Source organism: Salvelinus namaycush, chromosome 4, assembly GCF_016432855.1.
Source record: "Salvelinus namaycush isolate Seneca chromosome 4, SaNama_1.0, whole genome shotgun sequence".
Taxonomy (NCBI): Eukaryota; Metazoa; Chordata; class Actinopteri; order Salmoniformes; family Salmonidae; genus Salvelinus; species Salvelinus namaycush.
Genome location: NC_052310.1, coordinates 46,926,867 through 46,945,682, shown reverse-complemented (window position 1 = coordinate 46,945,682; position 18,816 = coordinate 46,926,867). Strand labels below are relative to the sequence as shown.

Genomic DNA, 18,816 nt, shown 5'->3' with positions numbered 1-18,816 from the left:
AACGATATTTTTTATCTTTCCTTCTCTGCATGAAAAATGCAGAATCCTGCGTTGTGCTAGGCCCATGTTGTATTGGTGGAGTTATGGTCCAATTTGCATTCCTCTAAGTACACATATGGAACTGCATTTTTGCTTCAAACCATTTAAAAATGTGTATCCCAATGTCACACATTGACCCCATTTTATTTATAGAAATACATGTGCGAGGCAGCTATATCTATCCCCCAACCTCCTATCAGTGCAGTCTAGTTAGCCTGTGTGATGAGTAGGGTTGCACATTTTGGGGAATATTCAGAGGTGGAAATTTACCGTGGGAATTAATGGAAATCTATGCAAATTATATTAATGCCATTTAAATGTAGATGTTTTTTGCATTGGATATATTGACCATATCATATGGAGACAAAAACATAAACCTTTTACCTTTTATAAGTAGAGATATTTGCAAATGATTACATCCTTCCAATAGAAAGGTTAAAATACTATTTAGTTATGAATTTAACTTTTAATTAAATGAGTTGATTCTTCACATGGGATGATTTCACTGAACAACAAAATAATATTGAATGATCCCCATTGAGCCATCACATCTCCCAAAAACGTTTTCAACATACATCTGTAAAATTATAATTTCTAGACTAAAGCTTTGGTTGTCTTCCTCTCAGGCTTCCATGTCTTCTCCCTGGACCTCCTCAATGTCCACCTCTTGAACATCAGACTCTGAGGCCTAAACTTCCCTGTCACTTTCCAACCTTGTTGAGGTTGGCTCATTGTCAGGCTCAAAAAGCCTCAAATTTGCCCGGATGGCCACCAATTTTTCAACCCTTGTATTGGTCAGCATGTTGCATACTTTCATGTATGTGTTCCCAAACAAGGACCAGTTGCTCTCTGAGGCGGCTGATGTTGGTGGGATTTGGAGGATGATGGAGGCAACGGGAAAGAGCCTCAGATCCACAAAGTCCCTTCCACCAGGTGGCTGATGAGATATGTTGGCACGACTGCCATATTGCATCTCCATCCCAAAGCCCTTGCTTGGAAGTGTACTTCGCCAGACGGCAAAGAACCTTGCCCTCATCCAGGCCAAGGTGGAGAGACACAGTAGTGATGACGTTGCAGAAGTCTTCACGCTTTTTGATGTATTTCAGAACTGCAGTTTCCACTGCTTGGAGCAACAGTGAAGTGGGCAGGGCAGTACGGATTTATTATCTTACAACTGCAAGCAGAGTCTGAACATCAGACAGGATGGCATTGTCTCCCTCAATCCATGCAATGGCTACTGCTATAGGTTTCAGGCTGCTTACCACTCTCTCTCAAAATACATAATCCAGGAGGATCCTCTTGATAGGGCTGTCCATATCGGCAGACTGATATGGCCGTTTCTTGGAGAGACTCCTTCCTCTCCAGGAGACTCAAACATGATGACAATACCACCCGAATGGGTTCTTGCTGGGCAGCTTCAATGTGGTGCTCTTATTCTTCTCACTTTGCTTGGTGGGGTAGATTGCTGCTATAACATGATGACCTTTCACATACCTAACCATTTCATTGGCTCTCTTGTAGAGTGTATCATTGTTTTCAGTACCATGATGTCCTTGAAGAGCAGATTCAATGCATGAGCAGCACAGCCAATGGGTGTGATGTGATGGTAGGACTCCTCCACTTCAAGCAGCCTTCATGTTCGCAGCATTGTCTGTCACCAGTGCAAATACCTTATTTTGTCCAAGGTCATTGATGACTGCCTTCAGCTCATCTGCAATGTAGAGACCGGTGTGTCTGTTGTCCCTTGTGTCTGTGCTATTGTAGAATACTGGTTGAGGGGTGGAGATTATGTAGTTAATTATTCCTTGCCCACGAACATTCAACCACCCATCAGAGATGATTGCAATACAGTCTGCTTTCTCTATGATTTGCTTGACCTTCACTTGAACTCTGCATCCAGCAAACTAGTGGATAAAGCATGTCTGGTTAGAGGGGTGTATGCTGGGCGAAGAACATTCATAAATCTCTTCCAATACACATTGCCTGTGAGCATCAGAGGTGAACCAGTTGCATACACCGCTTGAGCAAGACATTCATCGGCATTTCTCTGACTACGTTCCTCCATTGAGTCAAAACAACTTCTGAGTCCAGGAGGACCATGAGATGTTGCTATCGATAAGGTGTCTGATTCATCATTTTCACCTCGAATAGAAGTAGGAGGACTTTTGTCAGAGGTTGCTTGTGAGCGCTGAGGGAACTTTATGCACTTGGCCAGATAATTGTGTCTTTGTTGCATTCTTCACATATGATTTGGCACAGTATTTGCAAATGTACACAGCTTTTCCTTCTGCATTAGCTGCAGTGAAATGTCTCCACACATCAGATAGTGCCCGTGGCATTTTCCTGTAAAAATTAGAAAAGTTAGATTAAACAACTCCTTTGTAAGATAAATGTTTTAAAATGAAACATGTACAGTTGAAGTCAGAAGTTTACATACACCTTAGCCAAATACATTTAAACTCCAGTTTTTCACAATTGCTGACATTTAATCCTCGTAAAAATTCCATGTCTTAGGTCAGTTAGGATCACCACTTTATTTTAACGTGAAATGTCAGAATAATAGTAGAGAGAATGATTTATTTCAGCGTTTATTACTTTCATCACATTCCCAGTGGGTCAGAAGTTTACATACACTCTATTAGTATTTGGTAGCATTGCCTTTAAATTGTTTAACTTGGGTCAAACGTTTCGGGTAGCCTCCCACAATAAGTTGGGCGAATTTTAGCCCACAAAAAAGGTTCACTGTTAGCTTATAACCTTTTTGATAAATTTAAGCAAAATTCCCCAAATTCCAGGGCTTAACTTCCCATGGAAGATTTCCAGAAATTTCCCAGAAAGTTTCCAACCATTTGCAACCCTAGTGAAGAGGATACTCTACTTTCCCTTTCAGAGAGTGTCCCTTGAAGCTTTGAATCAAGGGCTGGCCCAGTCAGTGGCACTGCACCTGGAGTTAATGGTGACTGAGTGGATTCCACTGCTGCTGTCTGGACTACATGGCAGAGAGGATTCCATTGGCTAGCTAGCCTCTCTTCTGTTTTTAGTGCAGTTGCCCCGCCCAGTCAGTTTGTCCACTGATGCAAAGGACTCCGCATAGCAAAGACAGTTCTCCCCATTGTCTGAGGGGACCCCACTTAATACTGTGAATGGGAGCCCAGGGGATCTCTCATTTGTCAACACACACACACCCTGCCCTTCAGTCCCAGGGGCCGGTAAACAGTGGACCCAGCATGCGGGGCTAGGCAGCCTGGCAGCACCTGCACTAAAAATAACTGACTGGTGCACAAGTCAAAAATATACATGCGTTCACATCGAAATGGACGTTCAGCCTGCTGTTTGCATGACAGGAGTCCTGTTACATAATGCTACACCAGCAGAGGATACATGTAATTTGTGTACATGTTTAGGCTACTTGTTTTAAACAAGCATCTCATCTGGATTTAATGAATCACACTTGAGCCTACATTAGCTTCACAATGATCCTTATTGGAAACTGCAAGTGCCACTTTCCTCAGTAAAATCTGTCATATAATTACATGGGCTAAGCTTTTGAATGCTTGTTTAAAACAAAGCTAAATCTGTAACATGGTGGGATTAACAATGCATTGTGGGAAGTATCCTGTATAAAAATTGCATATCCAGGAGCAGTTTTAGTCATGTTGCTATGATGCATTCCAAGCCTTTACTCTCCAGAAGCTAGCAATTGAGGATGTTTGCTCCACTGTAGGACAAGATGCCTGTTTGTATTAAGGGCAGTCTGCTTGACTGAGGGTATCCTTGTCTGCTTTACAGCCCACTGGCTTGTGCCACAGCAGGTTTATTATCAGACTTTCTCATTTTATTAGAGAGACTCTTCATTGCCTAAACACAGCATGCAGGTTTCAAGTGGTCCCTATGCTTCAGGAAGCTTTCACTGACGACCTGTCTTATGGTGTGTGTGTGTGTGTGTCTGCAAGTTTCTGTTCTACATAAGGATGTGTGTCTGCTTGCCAGTTTTTTACACCAGCATGAATCAGTAAAAGGAGTGAATGCACAGAGGCTACAATACTAGTCTTGTTTGTGAGTGGGTAGATCTATTGGTACCAAGAAGAAAAAACCCATAGACACGTCAGCCCAGAAGGACTGGAATTGATTACCCCTGGGCATAGCTAGCACATCAACTAGGCTACATGACAACATGGAACATATACAACCTGAAACATGAAATGTGATATAATTGGTGAAATGATTGAACAGGAATTGGTACTGTGGGATGAACCTGTTTGGATAAACCCATTATATGCAATCTATAGATGAGGTCATCTATTTTCTTTGGTTGCTATCATGAGTAGTCTGAGCTCTGAATCACAGCCTAGGCTCGGTAGTGTATGTCATGCATACTATCAGTAGGTTAATTAGCCATGAAGCCATTGTGGAAAGAAGTTGTAAACGGGCACAAAGTGTGCTGTAGATGGCATGTTGCCCCCTATTCTGAAGTGCTAGCCTATGTGTCACTGGTTGTCAGAGGCTACTGTTGTGGCAGACGACCTGTGAAGTAGTGCCGACGCTGCCAGTTGAAAATCTGTCAAAACAATTGGGAGCTACAGTAACACACAGGCTGACTGTTCATCTGGCCCCGTCTGCACTTCTTCCTTGACAGACCATTGAAGGCCCTGGGTTTCTGCTGCCCTGAGATCAATTAGACTCCTATTTATGCAGGCTCATAGCCAGTCATTAGTTAATTCAATTGATTTGGTGTTACCGTAAGGGGAAATTCAATCATTTGGTTTTCTCGTAAAAAAGTGTCTCCTGACTCTGTCAATTGGAGATCTGGACAAACAGGCGAGAGAAAAAAGGAGAGGACTGGAGAAAATAAAGGAAAGTGGTAGGTCTAGATGCTATGTGCCAGGCGAATTAATTTAATTACAATTATATATTTTTTTTTTGCATACGTAACTCGATGCGGTAATGAGAATATTGTTGGAGTTTATCTTATGAATGTTTAGTGTAGGCCTACTGATCTGCACCTACATGTACCTAGATTGCTGACGCTAATTTACAACAATGGTACTCTGTAGATCAGTTGGTAGGACATGGGGCTTGCAAGTCCAGGACTATGGGTTCAATTCCCGGGCGCCACCCATAAGTAAAAATGTATGCTTGCATGACTAAGTTGCTTTGGATAAAAGGGTGTGCTAAATTGCATATCTATATCATATCAACAACGTTATAGATATAAGTTGATTAAATAGACCCTTTTTATGTGGACATTTTCTGTAAGGGGGAAATGAGCACTTTCATGAATTTTGTCTTGATTATTTTTCAAAGTTCTCCACCCTTCCAAATATAGAGCAACTCTTTTTGTATCCATTTCCTTCCTAATGTGTTGTGTGTGTGTGTGTTGTAAATGATGTGAGTGCAGTTCTGACTGTGCAGGCCGGCCGGCTGGCAGGCACACCCACAATAATGGACTGCTGTGAGAAGTGGTTGTGGTCGTGTCTCTCACATTCCTGTCTGAGCTCTCTCTCCCTCCCTCTCTATTACTCTCTGGCAAGCTCCTAACAACACAGTTTGTCCTCCCACTCCCTCTCTTCCTACTCCCACTTTCTCTTAGTTACTTTCTAAAACACACACGTGTGTGTGATATATATATATATATATAACACAACATTCACATTTTTATTTGTCACATATACTTGTTTAGCAGATGTTATTGCGGGTGTAGCGAAATGCTTGTGCTTCTAGTTCCAGCAGTGCAGCAATATCTTCTAAGTAATATCTAACAATTTCACAACAAAAACTTAATACGCACACATCTAAAGTAAAGGAATTAAGAATATATAAATATATGGACGAGCAATGTCAGAGCGGCATAGACTAAGATACAGTAGATGGTATAGAATACTATATATACATATGAGATGAGTAATGCAAGATATGTAAACATTATTAAAGTGACTAGTGTTCCATTTATTATAGTGGCCAATGATATCAAGTCTGTATATAGGTAGCAGCCTCTCTTTGCTAGTGATGGCTATTTAACAGTCTGGCCTTGAGAGAAAGTTGTTTTTCAGTCTCTCGGTCCCAGCTTTGATGCAACTGTACTGACCTCGACTTCTGGATGGTAGGGGGGTGAACAGGCAGTGGCTCGGGTGGTTGTTGTTCTTGATGATCTTTTTGGTCTTCCTGTGACATCGGGTGCTGTAGGTGTCAAGGGGGGGCAGGTAGTTTGCCCCTGGTGATGCGTTGTGCAGACCATACCACCCTCTGCAGAGCCCTGCGGTTGTGCCGTACCAGATGGTGATACAGCCCGACAGGATGCTCTCAATTGTGCATCTATAAAAGTTTGAGGGTTTTCGGTGACAAGCCAAATTTCTTCTGCCTCCTGAGGTTGAAGAGGCGCTGTTGCGCCGCCTTCACCACACTTTCTTTGTGGGTGGACCATTTCAGTTCGTCAGTGATTATGGACACAGGAACTTAACTTTCCACCTTCTCCACTGCTGTCCCGTCGATGTGGATAGGGGGTGCTCCCTCTGCTGTTTTCCTGAAGTCCACGATCATTTTGTTTTGTTGAGTATTTTCCTGACACCACACTCCCAGAGCCCTCACCCCCTCCCTGTAGGCTGCATCGTCGTTGTTGGTAATCAAGCCTACTATTGTAGTGTCGTCTGCAAACTTGATGATTTGAGTTGGAGGCGTGCATGGCCATACAGTCATGGGTGAACAGGGAGTACAGGAGGGGACTGAGCACGCACCCTTGTGTTGAGGATCAGCGAAGTGGAGGTGTTGTATCCTACCTTCACCACCTGGGGGGCGGCCCATCAGGAAGTCCAGGACCCAATTGCACAGGGCAGGGTTCAGACCCAGGGCATCAAGCTTAATGATGAACTTGGATGGTACATTGACTATAACTCAGCATTCAACAGCATTCTTACATGGGTATTCCTCTTATCCAGATGGGATAGGGCAGTGTGCAATGTGATGGCGATTGCATCGTCTGTGGACCTATTGGGGCGGTAGGCCAATTGAAGTGGGTCTAGAGTGACAGGTAAGGTGGAGGTGATTTGATCCTTGACAAGTCTCTCAAAGCACTTGATGACAGAAGTGCGTGCCACGGGGTGATAGTCATTTAGTTCACATGTCAATATTATTCTCCAAAGCTACCCGGAACATATCCCAGTCCGCGTGACCAAAACAATCTTGAAGCGTGGATTCCGATTGGTCAGACCAGTGTTGAATAGTCCTTAGCACGGGTACCGACCTGTTTTAGTTTCTACCTATAGGAAGGGAAGAGCAAAATGGAGTCGTGGTCAGATTTGCCGAAAGGAGGGCGGGTGAGGGCCTTGTATGCATCCTGGAAGTTGGAATAACAATGGTCGAGTATTTTTCCAGCGCGAGTGCTACAGTCGATATGCTGATAGAATTTAGGAAGCCTTTTCCTCATTTGCTTTGTTAAAATCCCCCGCTACAATAAATGCAGCCTCAGGATATGTGATTTCCAGTTTGCATAAAGTCCAAGTTCCTTGAGGGCCGTCGTGGTATCGGCTTGAGGGGAGATATACACGGCTGTGACAATAACCGAAGAGAATTCTCTTGGGAGATAATACGGTCGGCATTTAATTGAAGCATTCTAGGTCGGGTGAACAAAAGGACTTGAGTTTCTGAATGTTAGCACAATCACACAATGAGTCGTTAATCTTGAGACATACACCCCGCCCTTTTTCTTCCCGGAGAGATGTTTATTCCTGTCGGCGCGATGTAATGAGAATCCAGCTGGCTGGACCGACTCTGACAGTATATCCCGAGAGAACCATTTCCGTGAAACAGAGTATGTTACAATCCCTGATGTCTCTCTGGAAAGAAACCCTTACCCTGATCTCATCAACCTTGTTATCCTGGGCCTGAAATATTAACGAGTAATATGCTCGGAAGCGGTGGGTGGTGTGCCAGCGGTGGGTGGTGTGCTTGAGTCTAACTAGAAGACTGCTCCAACTTCCTCTTCTCCGCCGGCGTTTTTTTGGGGTCGGCCTCTGGAATCAGTTCAATTGCCCTGGGTGGTGCGAACAAAGGATCCACTTCGGGAAAGTCATATTCTTTGTTGTAATGCTGGTGAGTTACTTCCACTCTGATACGCAATAGCTCTTCCTGGCTGTGTGTAATAACACATACAATATAAGAAATAATACCAAAAAATAAATTAAAATACTGCCAAGTATTACTAGAAGCAAAGCAGCCCTCTCTGTCGGTGCCATCTTTTTGATCACTCACACTGATTACCCTTTTGAGTGTAGAACAATAGTTAGTCGGAGTAATGTTGTTGTGTAATGTGCCAGAGACTGCTGCAAGGGTATTTCAGAAATCTGAACAAAAATGATGAGGCTGGTAGTAGCACTGGAAATGTTCTAATTTTATCTTCCCCCACACTTGTTATAATGCTGTTCTTTTTCAAATGGTGGTTTTGTTTCAGTACTGTAGTAGTAAATCTACCCTGGTGCCTATGTGGTTTTGGCAAGGAATAGCCTACAAATGATTGGGATGGTAAACGCAAAGAATTTCCACCATAACTAATATACAGATACACTGAGTGTCCAAACATTAGGAACACCTGCTCTTTCTATGGCAGACTGACCAGGTGAATCCAGGTGAAAGCTATGATCCCTTTATTGAAGTCACTTATTAAATCGACTCCTGTCAGTGTAGATGAAGGGGAAGATACCGGTTAAATAAGGATTTTAAGCCTTGAGACATGCATGTGTGCTATTCAGAGGGTGAATGGGCAAGATAACAGATTGAAGCGCCTTTGAACGGGGTATGGTAATAGATGCCAGGAGCACCGGTTTGAGTGTGTCAAAAACTGCAACGCTGCTGGGTTTCCCGTGTGTATCAAGTATTGTCTACCACCCCAAAGACATCCAGCCAACTTGACACAACTGTGAGACGTGTTGGAGTCAACATAGGCCAGCATCCCTTGTAGAGTCCATGCCCCAACGAATTGAGGCTGCTCTGAGGACAAAAGGGGTGGAACTCATTATTAGAAAGGTGTTCCTAATGTTTTGTAAACTGTACATTGAGTTTATGTAGTGTGTGTGTGGCTTGTGTTTTTCACTGCTCACTAATTTTCCCCACTCTTTTTCTGCAGGTGTGGTAGAGGGGGACCTGGCTGCAGTAGAGGCCTATAAATCATCAGGGGGGGACATCGCCAGGCAGCTGACGTCCGACGAGGTGCGCCTTCTCAACCGGCCCTCGGCCTTTGACGACGGCTTCACCCTGGTCCACCTGGCCATCCGCTTCCAGAGGAAGGACATGCTGGCCGTGCTCCTCACTGAGGTCAGGACGACATGCAGGCCCTGCCAATGTATTTGCTGCAATGGTACAGGTCAAAGACTTTATTTATTCAGCTGTACCAGTTAGTGTAAATAGTCACTCCATCTCCAGGTTGAGTTAGTTTCTACTTGTCAATGTTTTGAAGATCCGGCTGATGAATAGCTGTGTTCACCTCTATCTACCGGGAGAGGACACAGTGGATGGGATGTGTTGTATTGAGCTGTGGTGTGTGTGTGTGGCAGATCAATGGGTGTGTAAACATGATCCCAGATTATCCCACTGCTGACTGGAAGCTCTTATCCCTGTGTGTGTGAGAGTGTGAGTGAGAGAACCCTGGAAGGACTGGCAGGATTTTGTCCGCTAAGGAAGGACCGGGAAGGGTCTACCTGGGGCCAGTTCAGAAGGGTGCAGTGTTACCGAACATTCAGATAGATATAGATTGTGTTAAACAGATATTATTGAACAGGGAATCGAGTCAGGGATTCTACTCATTACATTTCTCCCTGGAACGCTCTGAATGTTTCACCTGGCTTTCATGCTCCCTAGGTTATATTTGCAGTAGGAGACATTTTATCATTCCTGTGTCACATTCTCTGTCTGTGTCTAGGTGTCCCAGCAGGCAGCTAAGTGTATCCCAGCCATGGTGTGCCCTGAGCTGACGGAGCAGATACGTCGTGAGGTGGCTGCCTCCCTACACCAGCGCAAGGGAGACTTCACCTGCTACTTCCTCACTGACTTGGTCACCTTCACCCTGCCAGCAGGTCAGCCTCCCACTGACCTATTATATACTAGTGCAGTAGTTTTATTTAGCCTAGTTACTGTGTATAGTTGTGGCGTCCTGTTTTTCTGCTCTTCTACACTAAAGCTTCATGTCTTAGGCCTGTATGATGGTAGAATGCATGCTTTGTGTTAGGGAATTGTATGGTTGTTTCCAACTACTCTTGAGAAAAATAATTTCCCTGGCACCATTTTACGGTATTGTCGGATCAACAGGCCAACTGTGTTTATTTCCCAAATCAGGGCTCCAGAATGTGACGATTTGGTCGCGTTTTGCCACTCTTTGACTTGGCTGTGCGAGTAAAATATTGAATTGCTTGGAACTGTGCGAGCTGGAAATTCTAGCTGGTCACTTCAGTCAACATTTTCTGTTTTTGGGGAGGCTACAATTATGATTTGGTGAAACACAAGGCTCCAGACTGCAACAATTTAGTCACATTTTGCAACCCTTTGACTTGACTGTGCGAGTGAAAATTAATTGCATGCATCGATGTGTGCTGCACATTCAACATGGTCACCTCACTCCAATTATAATTTTTTTTTTTAGGAGGATAAAACCATGATTTGGTCAAACAGTGTGCATTATCCTCATTATCATCCTTATCCTTCCTGTAATGAAAGTGTCTGCCCTGTGCCTGTTTCGCTGGCGGAAGCCACTGTCACTCCCTCTCCCCCCCGGATGCTCCGAGTAGGTTAAAGAATAGGATAGTGCTGATTGGGCTATTTTTCAGTAAAAAAAAATAAAAATAGTAATTGACCAACGTTGGTTCAATTATTTGAATTCCATTTAGTAAATTTTTTCCCCTGTGAGCTCAATGTGCACATTGCTCAGTTTCTCTATTGATAAATCAGATCAAGCGCGAACTCTGCGATATACTAGGGAGTTGTAGTTTCCAACAGGCCAATTTAGTGCAGAAAAAGTTGTAATTAACTACAATGACCATAATCCATTGGGTTTCTACTTGTCCGGTCTGTTTCTTTTATACCTGCTGCGAATCCGCAATCGAAGGATGGAGAGCAGTTGCTTCGTGAGGTATCTCTACCTGAAAATACATAATCTAAGTGATTTTGATAGTTGGTATTCAGCAGTCATAAAATAATGCCTTATTTACTTGGAAGAACTACTAAAATAGTGATTTTGAAGTAATGTGAATAAATGAGGATTAATGGGACTTATTATTTTATTATGTGTTAAAGTATTCAACACACAATGCATAGTGCATTAAATGTAAAAATAAATAATCAAAATACATTTTTTGTTATTTTTTATAATCGAACCGACCTCAAAAAGCACTAATAGCTCAGCACTACTAAAGGAAGAGAAGAATGTGTTATGATTGAAACATTTCAAAATGCAATAGCAGAAAAAAAAAAAATCTGAAAGCAACTCGTGACAATTTTTGTGGAGAAGAGGGTCTCATCTTTTGGGGGGTATTGCATGTATTTCTTAACTCTTGATATTGAGTGTTTTAGCATCATTTTAAAACCAAAATAACTGCGCAGGTCGGCCATTGAGGTCAGTCATTTGAGGCCAATAGATGTCATTGGGTAGTATGCTGCAAAGTTTTTTTAGACATAATATTTACTGTTTGAGTAATCAGTTACACTTACAACAGGCAGCCTATTAAAGTAATGATGGACTGTCATTTCTCTTCTTATTTGAGGTGTTCTTGCCATAATATGGACTTGGTCTCTTACCAAATAGGGCTATCTTCTGTATACCACCCATACTTTGTCACACACAACTGATTGGCTCAAAGGCATTAAGAAGGAAAGAAATTCCACAAATTAACTTTTAACAAGACACATCTGTTAATTGCATTCCAGGTGACTACCTCATGACTGGTTGAGAGAATGCCAAGAGTGTGCAACGCTGCCATCAAGGCAAAGGATGGCTACTTTGAAAAATCTCATAAAATATATTTTGATTTGTTTAACACTTTTTTTTGGTTACTGCATGATTCCATATTTGTTATTTCGTAGTTGTGATGTAGAAAATAGTACAAATAAAGAAAAACCCTTGAATGAGTAGGTGTGTCCAAACCTTTTGTCTGGTACTGTATCTTCAATCACATGATCTCAGTAAAACTGTGTATGACTTTAAGGCTCCCAAGTGGCAAAGCGGTCTAAGTCACTGTATGTCAGTGCTAGAAGCATCACTACAGACCCTGGTTCGATTCCAGGCTCTATCACAACCGGCCGTGATTGGGATTCCCATAGGGCGGCGCACAATTGGCCCAGCGTCGTCCAGGTTAGGGTTTGGCCGGGGTAGGCCGTCATTGTAAATATTAATTTGTTCTTAACTGACTTGCCTAGTTAAATTTTAAAAAAATAGATTGCTCCTTTTTTCTATTGTGTAACGCCGCTGCAAAACTTTGGTGTGACCAAATCATATGCTGGTGCCACCAACTCAAAAACCAGGGGGGAAAAGTTAGTCTGGAGCCCTGAAAAGCAAAGTAGTATTTTCATATGTACGAAGTTTTTGGTAGGGTACGCAAGGTTGAAAGTACAGCTATCCTACTTGAGAAATGGGCTACATTGTGGTTAAAGACGAGAGCTGCAGGGCTGGTAAGCAGTGATGACTGGTATGCAGAGTATTTGGGGAGCATGCAGATGCATTGGCTGTTTTGTTCTGTTGCACAACGTCAATGCATTCATTTACTGTGCTGAAGAATAGCCACTACTATTGTCAAGGGCTCCAAGCGCACACACAGTAGCCCTATAGCTTTATTGTGGAAAGAAAAATACACACAAACAAAACATGGTTTGACATTGGATAGAAAACACTGTCAAATGTGGTGTGTGTAGTTTGCAGAGATGTCAGTTTGTAGAGTTACAGTCAAATCAAATGGTATTTGTCACATGCGCCGAATACAACAGTAGACCTTAGTGAAATGCTTACTTACAAGCCCTTAACCAACAATGCAGTTTTAAGAAAAACTATTTACTAAATAAACTTTTGGCTGGAGTATTTGGCACTTTTTAGGGCCTTCCTCTGACACCACCTGGTATTGGTCCCAGTGAAGAAGCTTGGCCCCAGTGACGTACTGGCCTGTACGCACTACCCTCTGTAATGCCTTGCGGTCGGAGGCCTAGCAGTTGCCTTACCAGGCAGTGAGGCAACCAGTCAAGATGCTCTCTGGTGCAGCTGTAGAAGTTTTTCAGGATCTGAGGACCCATGCCAAATCTTTTCAGTCTCCTGAGGGGAAAAAGGTTTTGTTCGACTGTCTTGGTGTTTGGACCATGAAAGTTCATTGGTGATGTGGACACCAAGGAACTTGAAGCTTTCAAACTGCTCTACTACAGCCCTGTCGATGAGAATGGGGGCATGCTCAGCCCTCCTTTTCCTGTTGTCCACGATCATCTCCTTTGTCTTGCTCACGTTGAGGGAGAGGTTGTTATCCTAGCACCACACTGCCAGGTCTCTGACCTCCCTATAGGCTGTCTCATCATGTCGGTGATCAGGCCTTCCACTGTTGTCATCTGCAAACTTAATGATGGTGTTGGAGTTGTGCTTGGCCATGCAGTCATGGGTGAACAGGGAGTAGAGGGGACATAGCACGCACCCCTGAGGGGCCCCCGTGTTGAGGATCAGCAAGGCAGATGTGTTGTTACCTACCCTTACCACCTGGGGGCGGCCCGTCAGGATGTCCAGGATCCAGTTGCAGAGGGAGATGTTTAGTCCCAGGGTCCTTAGCTTAGTGATGAGCTTTGAAGGCACTATGTTATTGAATGTTGAGCTGTAGTCTATGAACAGCATTCTCACATGTGTTCCTTTTGTCCAGGTGGGAAAGGGCAGTGTGGAGTGCAATAGAGATTACATTACATTTGTGGATCTGTTGGTGCGGTATGCAAATTGGAGTGGGTCCAGGGTTTCTGGGATAATGGTGTTGATGTGATTCATGACCAACCTTTCAACGCACTTCATGGCTACAGAAGTGAGTGCTACGGGTCGGTATTCATTTAGGCAGGTTACCATGGTGTGCCTGAGCACAGGGACTATGTTGGTCTGCTTGAAACATGTTGGTATTACAGACTCTGTCAGGGACAGATTAAAAATGTCAGTGAAGACACTTGCCAGTTGGTCAGCGCATGCTCAGTGTACACGTCCTGGTAATCCTTCTGGCCCTGCGGCCTTGTGAATGTTGACCTGTTTAAAGGTCTTACTCACGTCGGCTACGGCGAGCGTGATCACACAGTGGTCCGGAACAGCTGGTGCTCTCATGCTTGCCTTGATGAGCGCATAGAAGTCATTTAGCTCCTCGGGTAGACTCCTGTCACTGGGGAGCTCGTGGCTGTGCTTCCTTTGTAGTCTGTAATAGTTTGCAAGCCCTGCCACATCTGATGAGCTTCGGAGCCGTTGTAGTAGGATTCAATCTTAGTCCTGTATTGACACTTTTCCTGTTTGATGGTTCGTAGCTTATTATCTGCGTCATCTGACCACTTCCGTATTGAGTGAGTCACTGGTAATTCCTGCTTTAGTTTTTGCTTGTAAGCAGGAATCAGGAGGATAGTTATGGTAAGATTTTCCAAATGGAGGACAAGGGAGAGCTTTGTATGCATCTCTGTGAATGGAGTAAAGGTGGTCTAAAGTTTTTTTTTTTTGGTTGCAAATGTAACATGCTGGTAGAAATGAGGTAAAAAGGTTTTGTTTCCCTGCATTTAAGTCCCCGACCACTAAGAGCGCCGCCTCTGGATGAGCATTTTTTTTTTTGCTTATGGCCTTATACAGCTCGTATCGGTTTGTGGTGGTAAGCGGCTACAAAAAATATATTGGTAAATAGTGTGGTTACAGCTTATCATGAGATACTCTACCTCAGGCGAGCAATACCTCGAGACTTCATTAATATTAGATTTCGGTGCACCAGCTGTTATTGACAAATACACATACCGCCACCGATTGTCTTGCCGATGCACGGAAAATCCAGTCAGCTATATGTTATCCATGTCGTCGTTCAACAGGACATAAGATATTAGCGTTTTTTTTTTAATGTCCCGTTGGTAGGATAGTCTTGATCGGCGCTCATCCAGTTTATTTTTTCCAATGATTGCACGTTGGCTAATAGGACTGATGGTAGAGGCGGGTTACCCACTCACCGTCAGATTCTTAGGCACCCCGACCTACGTCTCTTCTTCATGTGAATGACAGGGATTTAATGAAGCCTTGTCCGGTTTCTGAAGTAAATCCTTCGCGTCCAACTCGTTTTAAAGAAAAAATCTTTGTCCAGTACGAGGTGAGTAATCTCTGTTCTGATATCCAGAAGCTCTTTTCGGTCATAAGAGATGGTGGCAGAAACATTGTACAAAATAAGTTACAAATAACGCAGAAACACGAGCACAGTTGGTTAGGAGCCCGTAAAACGGCAGCCACCTCATCCGGTGCCCGTAAAACGGCAGCTTTGACTCCTGCAACCTCAGGGTATTAAACCCTAATCACTTCAGCCTGGCTTGGTTTTTAACGCGTGTGCAGATCAAGAGGTTAAGACAGATTCACTTTCTTCTCCAAGCCCTAAACTTAATTTCACTGTTGTCAAATAAATACTTGCCATCTAACTTGCCCTTTTTGAAGTTCTTTGATGATGAACTGTATCAAGTCTCCCTTGTGTTGTGTAACTAAATCAATTGAATGCCACCCTAAGTATGTTTTTGTCTGCAGATATCGAGGACTTGCCCCCAACAGTTCAGGAGAAACTGTTTGACGAAGTGCTAGACCGAGATGTACAGAAAGGTGAAATATTGACTTATTTCAGTTACTTAAAATACCACTATTTTACTGAATTGTGTGTGAGTGAGACACCGTTGTCATAGTCAACACTGGGTGGCATCTGTATAGTTGCCCATCTCCTCTACTAAATTAGAAGGCTGCTGTATAGTGTTGTATTACAGGTCTGTTCACTGCCTGCCAACAGTGTGCATTCCCTGCTGGCCTTTCTGACATTTTGCCTGCCCTTATCGTGTGTGCTTGCATCTGTGCTAATTGAGTTTTAGGATTTCACTGATCCCTAAAGGGCTCTCCACAGGGATTTCATAGTCTTTGCAAACGGAGCTACGGAGGTCTGTTTGCATCGCGTTTAAAAAAATTCTGCTTCACAAAAGTACCTAGAACTACGTAGAGGGCAACGCAAACAAACCTCTGTCGGATCCATTGCGTAGACTGTGTAGAGCCCTTTAATGAATGACTGTATTTCCTCCAGTGCCTTTTGTAAATGACTTTACTTCCTCCACATGCCATCAATGGTGGTACTTTTCCACACTGATCGCTCACACTCTAGGGTGACTTGTGACCTGTTTAGCTCCTCAAAGTTTGCAGTGCACCAAGGGTAACAAGCCAGTGTATGGAAGACATGGTGACCAGTCACCCTAGCCACCCTCCTGTCTTTCTCTCTACTATGATGAAACTGCAAGTGCAGGTGTATCACTTTTCATCACACTCGATCCCCTCTCTGAAATATGATCACGCTGGGGTCCTTTCCAGTGCCACCACCTGTCATGTAGAATCAAGGTGGCTCCTTCATCCATCTGCACCTTGTCTTTGTACATAGTGCAAGCCCAGCATCACAATGGTGTCCTTGCCATCACTGTTAGTGATTGGAAGTTCGGCTATTTTTACTGACTTGGATCTTTTTAATTAACTCATTCAGTAAAAATAATTACTCTTTCAACTAATTTCTTTAATTTCAGTCAGCAATGCCCAAAGCACACAGGACCCCCTACCGGCAAACAATGAACTGTAAACTCGAAAGAGTCATGGTTCTACAAGCCTTCCGTTCACATGTCGTTCACCATAAGGGCTTATGGAGCTTTCATATGTGACCGAGACTTTTAAAAGTGTGCTTTAAACAAAGTGTAAATTTGTTGATTGCTATGTATACAAATAACATACATTTGAAACGAATGAGCGTGAGCGTGATAAGCACAATATTGTTCTTACTGCAGCACCCCAAATGATTCGTTCTCAAGTTTTTAGAGCAGAAACAGTGTATGTTTTGGTTCTACAAAGCTGTGTTCATAACATTCAATAATCAATCCGTTGCATTTCTTCTTGCATCATGCGATCAATTATGAGTTCTGAACATGTATTTTTGTTTTCTATTCTGTTATTGCTGCCTGCAGCGTGATCTATTTTAGAGTTATTGGTCGGAGCACGTCTCTGGAGCCACTGAGCCAGAGAAGCGCGTCTTAATCCTTATGTAGTAATCCCAGCCAGCGGTTTAAACGAACAACAAAATGAACAGAAAACGAATCATGACTCTCAAGTCAGTAAAAAGAGTCGTTCAAAAAGAAAGAATCGTTTGCAAACTGCACATCACTAATCACTGGACATCCCTATACTTTACAAGACTTGATGTTAGTTCTGGGCTGGAACAAAAGCCTGCACACCGTATAAAACCAAGGAGTGCTTCATTTTTTAAATGACCCCATTGCCCTTTCAAAGCCTCACTTTCTCTCTCAGAGCTGGAGGAGGAATCTCCTATCATCAACTGGTCTATAGAGCTAGGCACGCGGTTGGACAGCAGGCTGTATGCCCTGTGGAACCGCACGGCTGGGGACTGCCTGTTAGACTCGGTATTGCAGGCCACCTGGGGCATCTATGACAAGGACTCTGTCCTCCGCAAGACCCTTCACGACACTCTGCACGACTGCTCCCACTGGTGAGACCTGGGTCTGGGGTGTGTAACTTTGGGGATAGGATGAGAAGGCTGTGTTTGTTTGTGCAAACCAATTATTTAATTGTGGAAGAAGGAAAACCTGTTCTCATTGCAAAAGGGTTTAAAGCATTTGAGTAACACTCACTTGACCTTTTCCACAGGGAGTTGATATAGGGTAACTGACGTGTGTATGTGTTCTGTCTGTCTAGGTTCTACACGCGCTGGAAGGAGTGGGAGTCGTGGTATTCCCAAAGCTTCGGCTTGCACTTCTCACTCAGAGAGGAACAGTGGCAGGAAGACTGGGCTTTCATCCTCTCACTGGCCAGCCAGGTACTCACTCACTCACTCATTTCCTTATGCATACAAACATAAAGCTTTAAGCTTTTTAGGTGGAAGGACTTGGGATCATCAGTGTACAGATGTAGGATCTTAATTTGATCACACTTGTTTTTTTTGCACTGCAGAAAATACAGATGAGCTTTGTGATTTACATAAATTCTCAAAACTGAACTTTTTATGTAGCCTGCTTTTGGCCAGCTAATAGCCAAACAACCGATCAAGCAAAATTGACTAAACGTTCAAATCCTGTTGCTGCAGGATTATTTGGCTGGGACAATGTAGGTGAAATTAAGATCCTACATCTGTACTGTAATATGCTAACATATAAAAAGCATTTACTGCCCATGAATTATGCAATGCCATACTGCTCTGACCATGTAGGAAAGCCCACAAAGTGTGTGACAGCCTCCATTATGTCATTTTCATGTGACAGTTGTGTAATCTCAACTGTTCCTCTACTATATCAACCACAATATGTAGAACCAACAGAGGCATTGACCTAAGGTTTTCATTTTTAACAATCAAATTAGTCTTGATAACATTTATTTATAGTATCAAGGCATGATTAGATATCCGGCTTACAGTATTGCTCGATGTACATCCAATCATTTTAGACTAACAACTGTTAGGATTTGAGCTATTACTTACTAACAGTATATTTTGCAGCTATCCACCAAAAAGGTAGTTTGATGTGCCTCTTTCTTTGTGTTGT

The 18,816-nt window shown here is 43.2% G+C and overlaps 1 protein-coding gene across 3 annotated transcripts in view; it reads left to right on the top strand.

Annotated features, from left to right (window-relative positions):
* LOC120046568 (ubiquitin thioesterase Zranb1-like) overlaps nt 1-18,816 on the top strand; it is a 42,599-nt gene that overhangs the window by 17,285 nt on the left and 6,498 nt on the right. The window contains exons 3-7 of one of the 3 annotated variants that reach the window (XM_038991913.1): nt 9,155-9,342; nt 9,947-10,100; nt 15,773-15,844; nt 17,570-17,768; nt 17,975-18,095. In XM_038991913.1, coding sequence (XP_038847841.1) covers nt 9,155-9,342; nt 9,947-10,100; nt 15,773-15,844; nt 17,570-17,768; nt 17,975-18,095 — 734 coding nt within the window. Of the gene's footprint in view, nt 1-9,154; nt 9,343-9,946; nt 10,101-15,772; nt 15,845-17,551; nt 17,769-17,974; nt 18,096-18,816 lie in introns of all 3 variants that reach the window. The other 2 variants (XM_038991912.1, XM_038991914.1) reach the window with 2 other exon arrangements.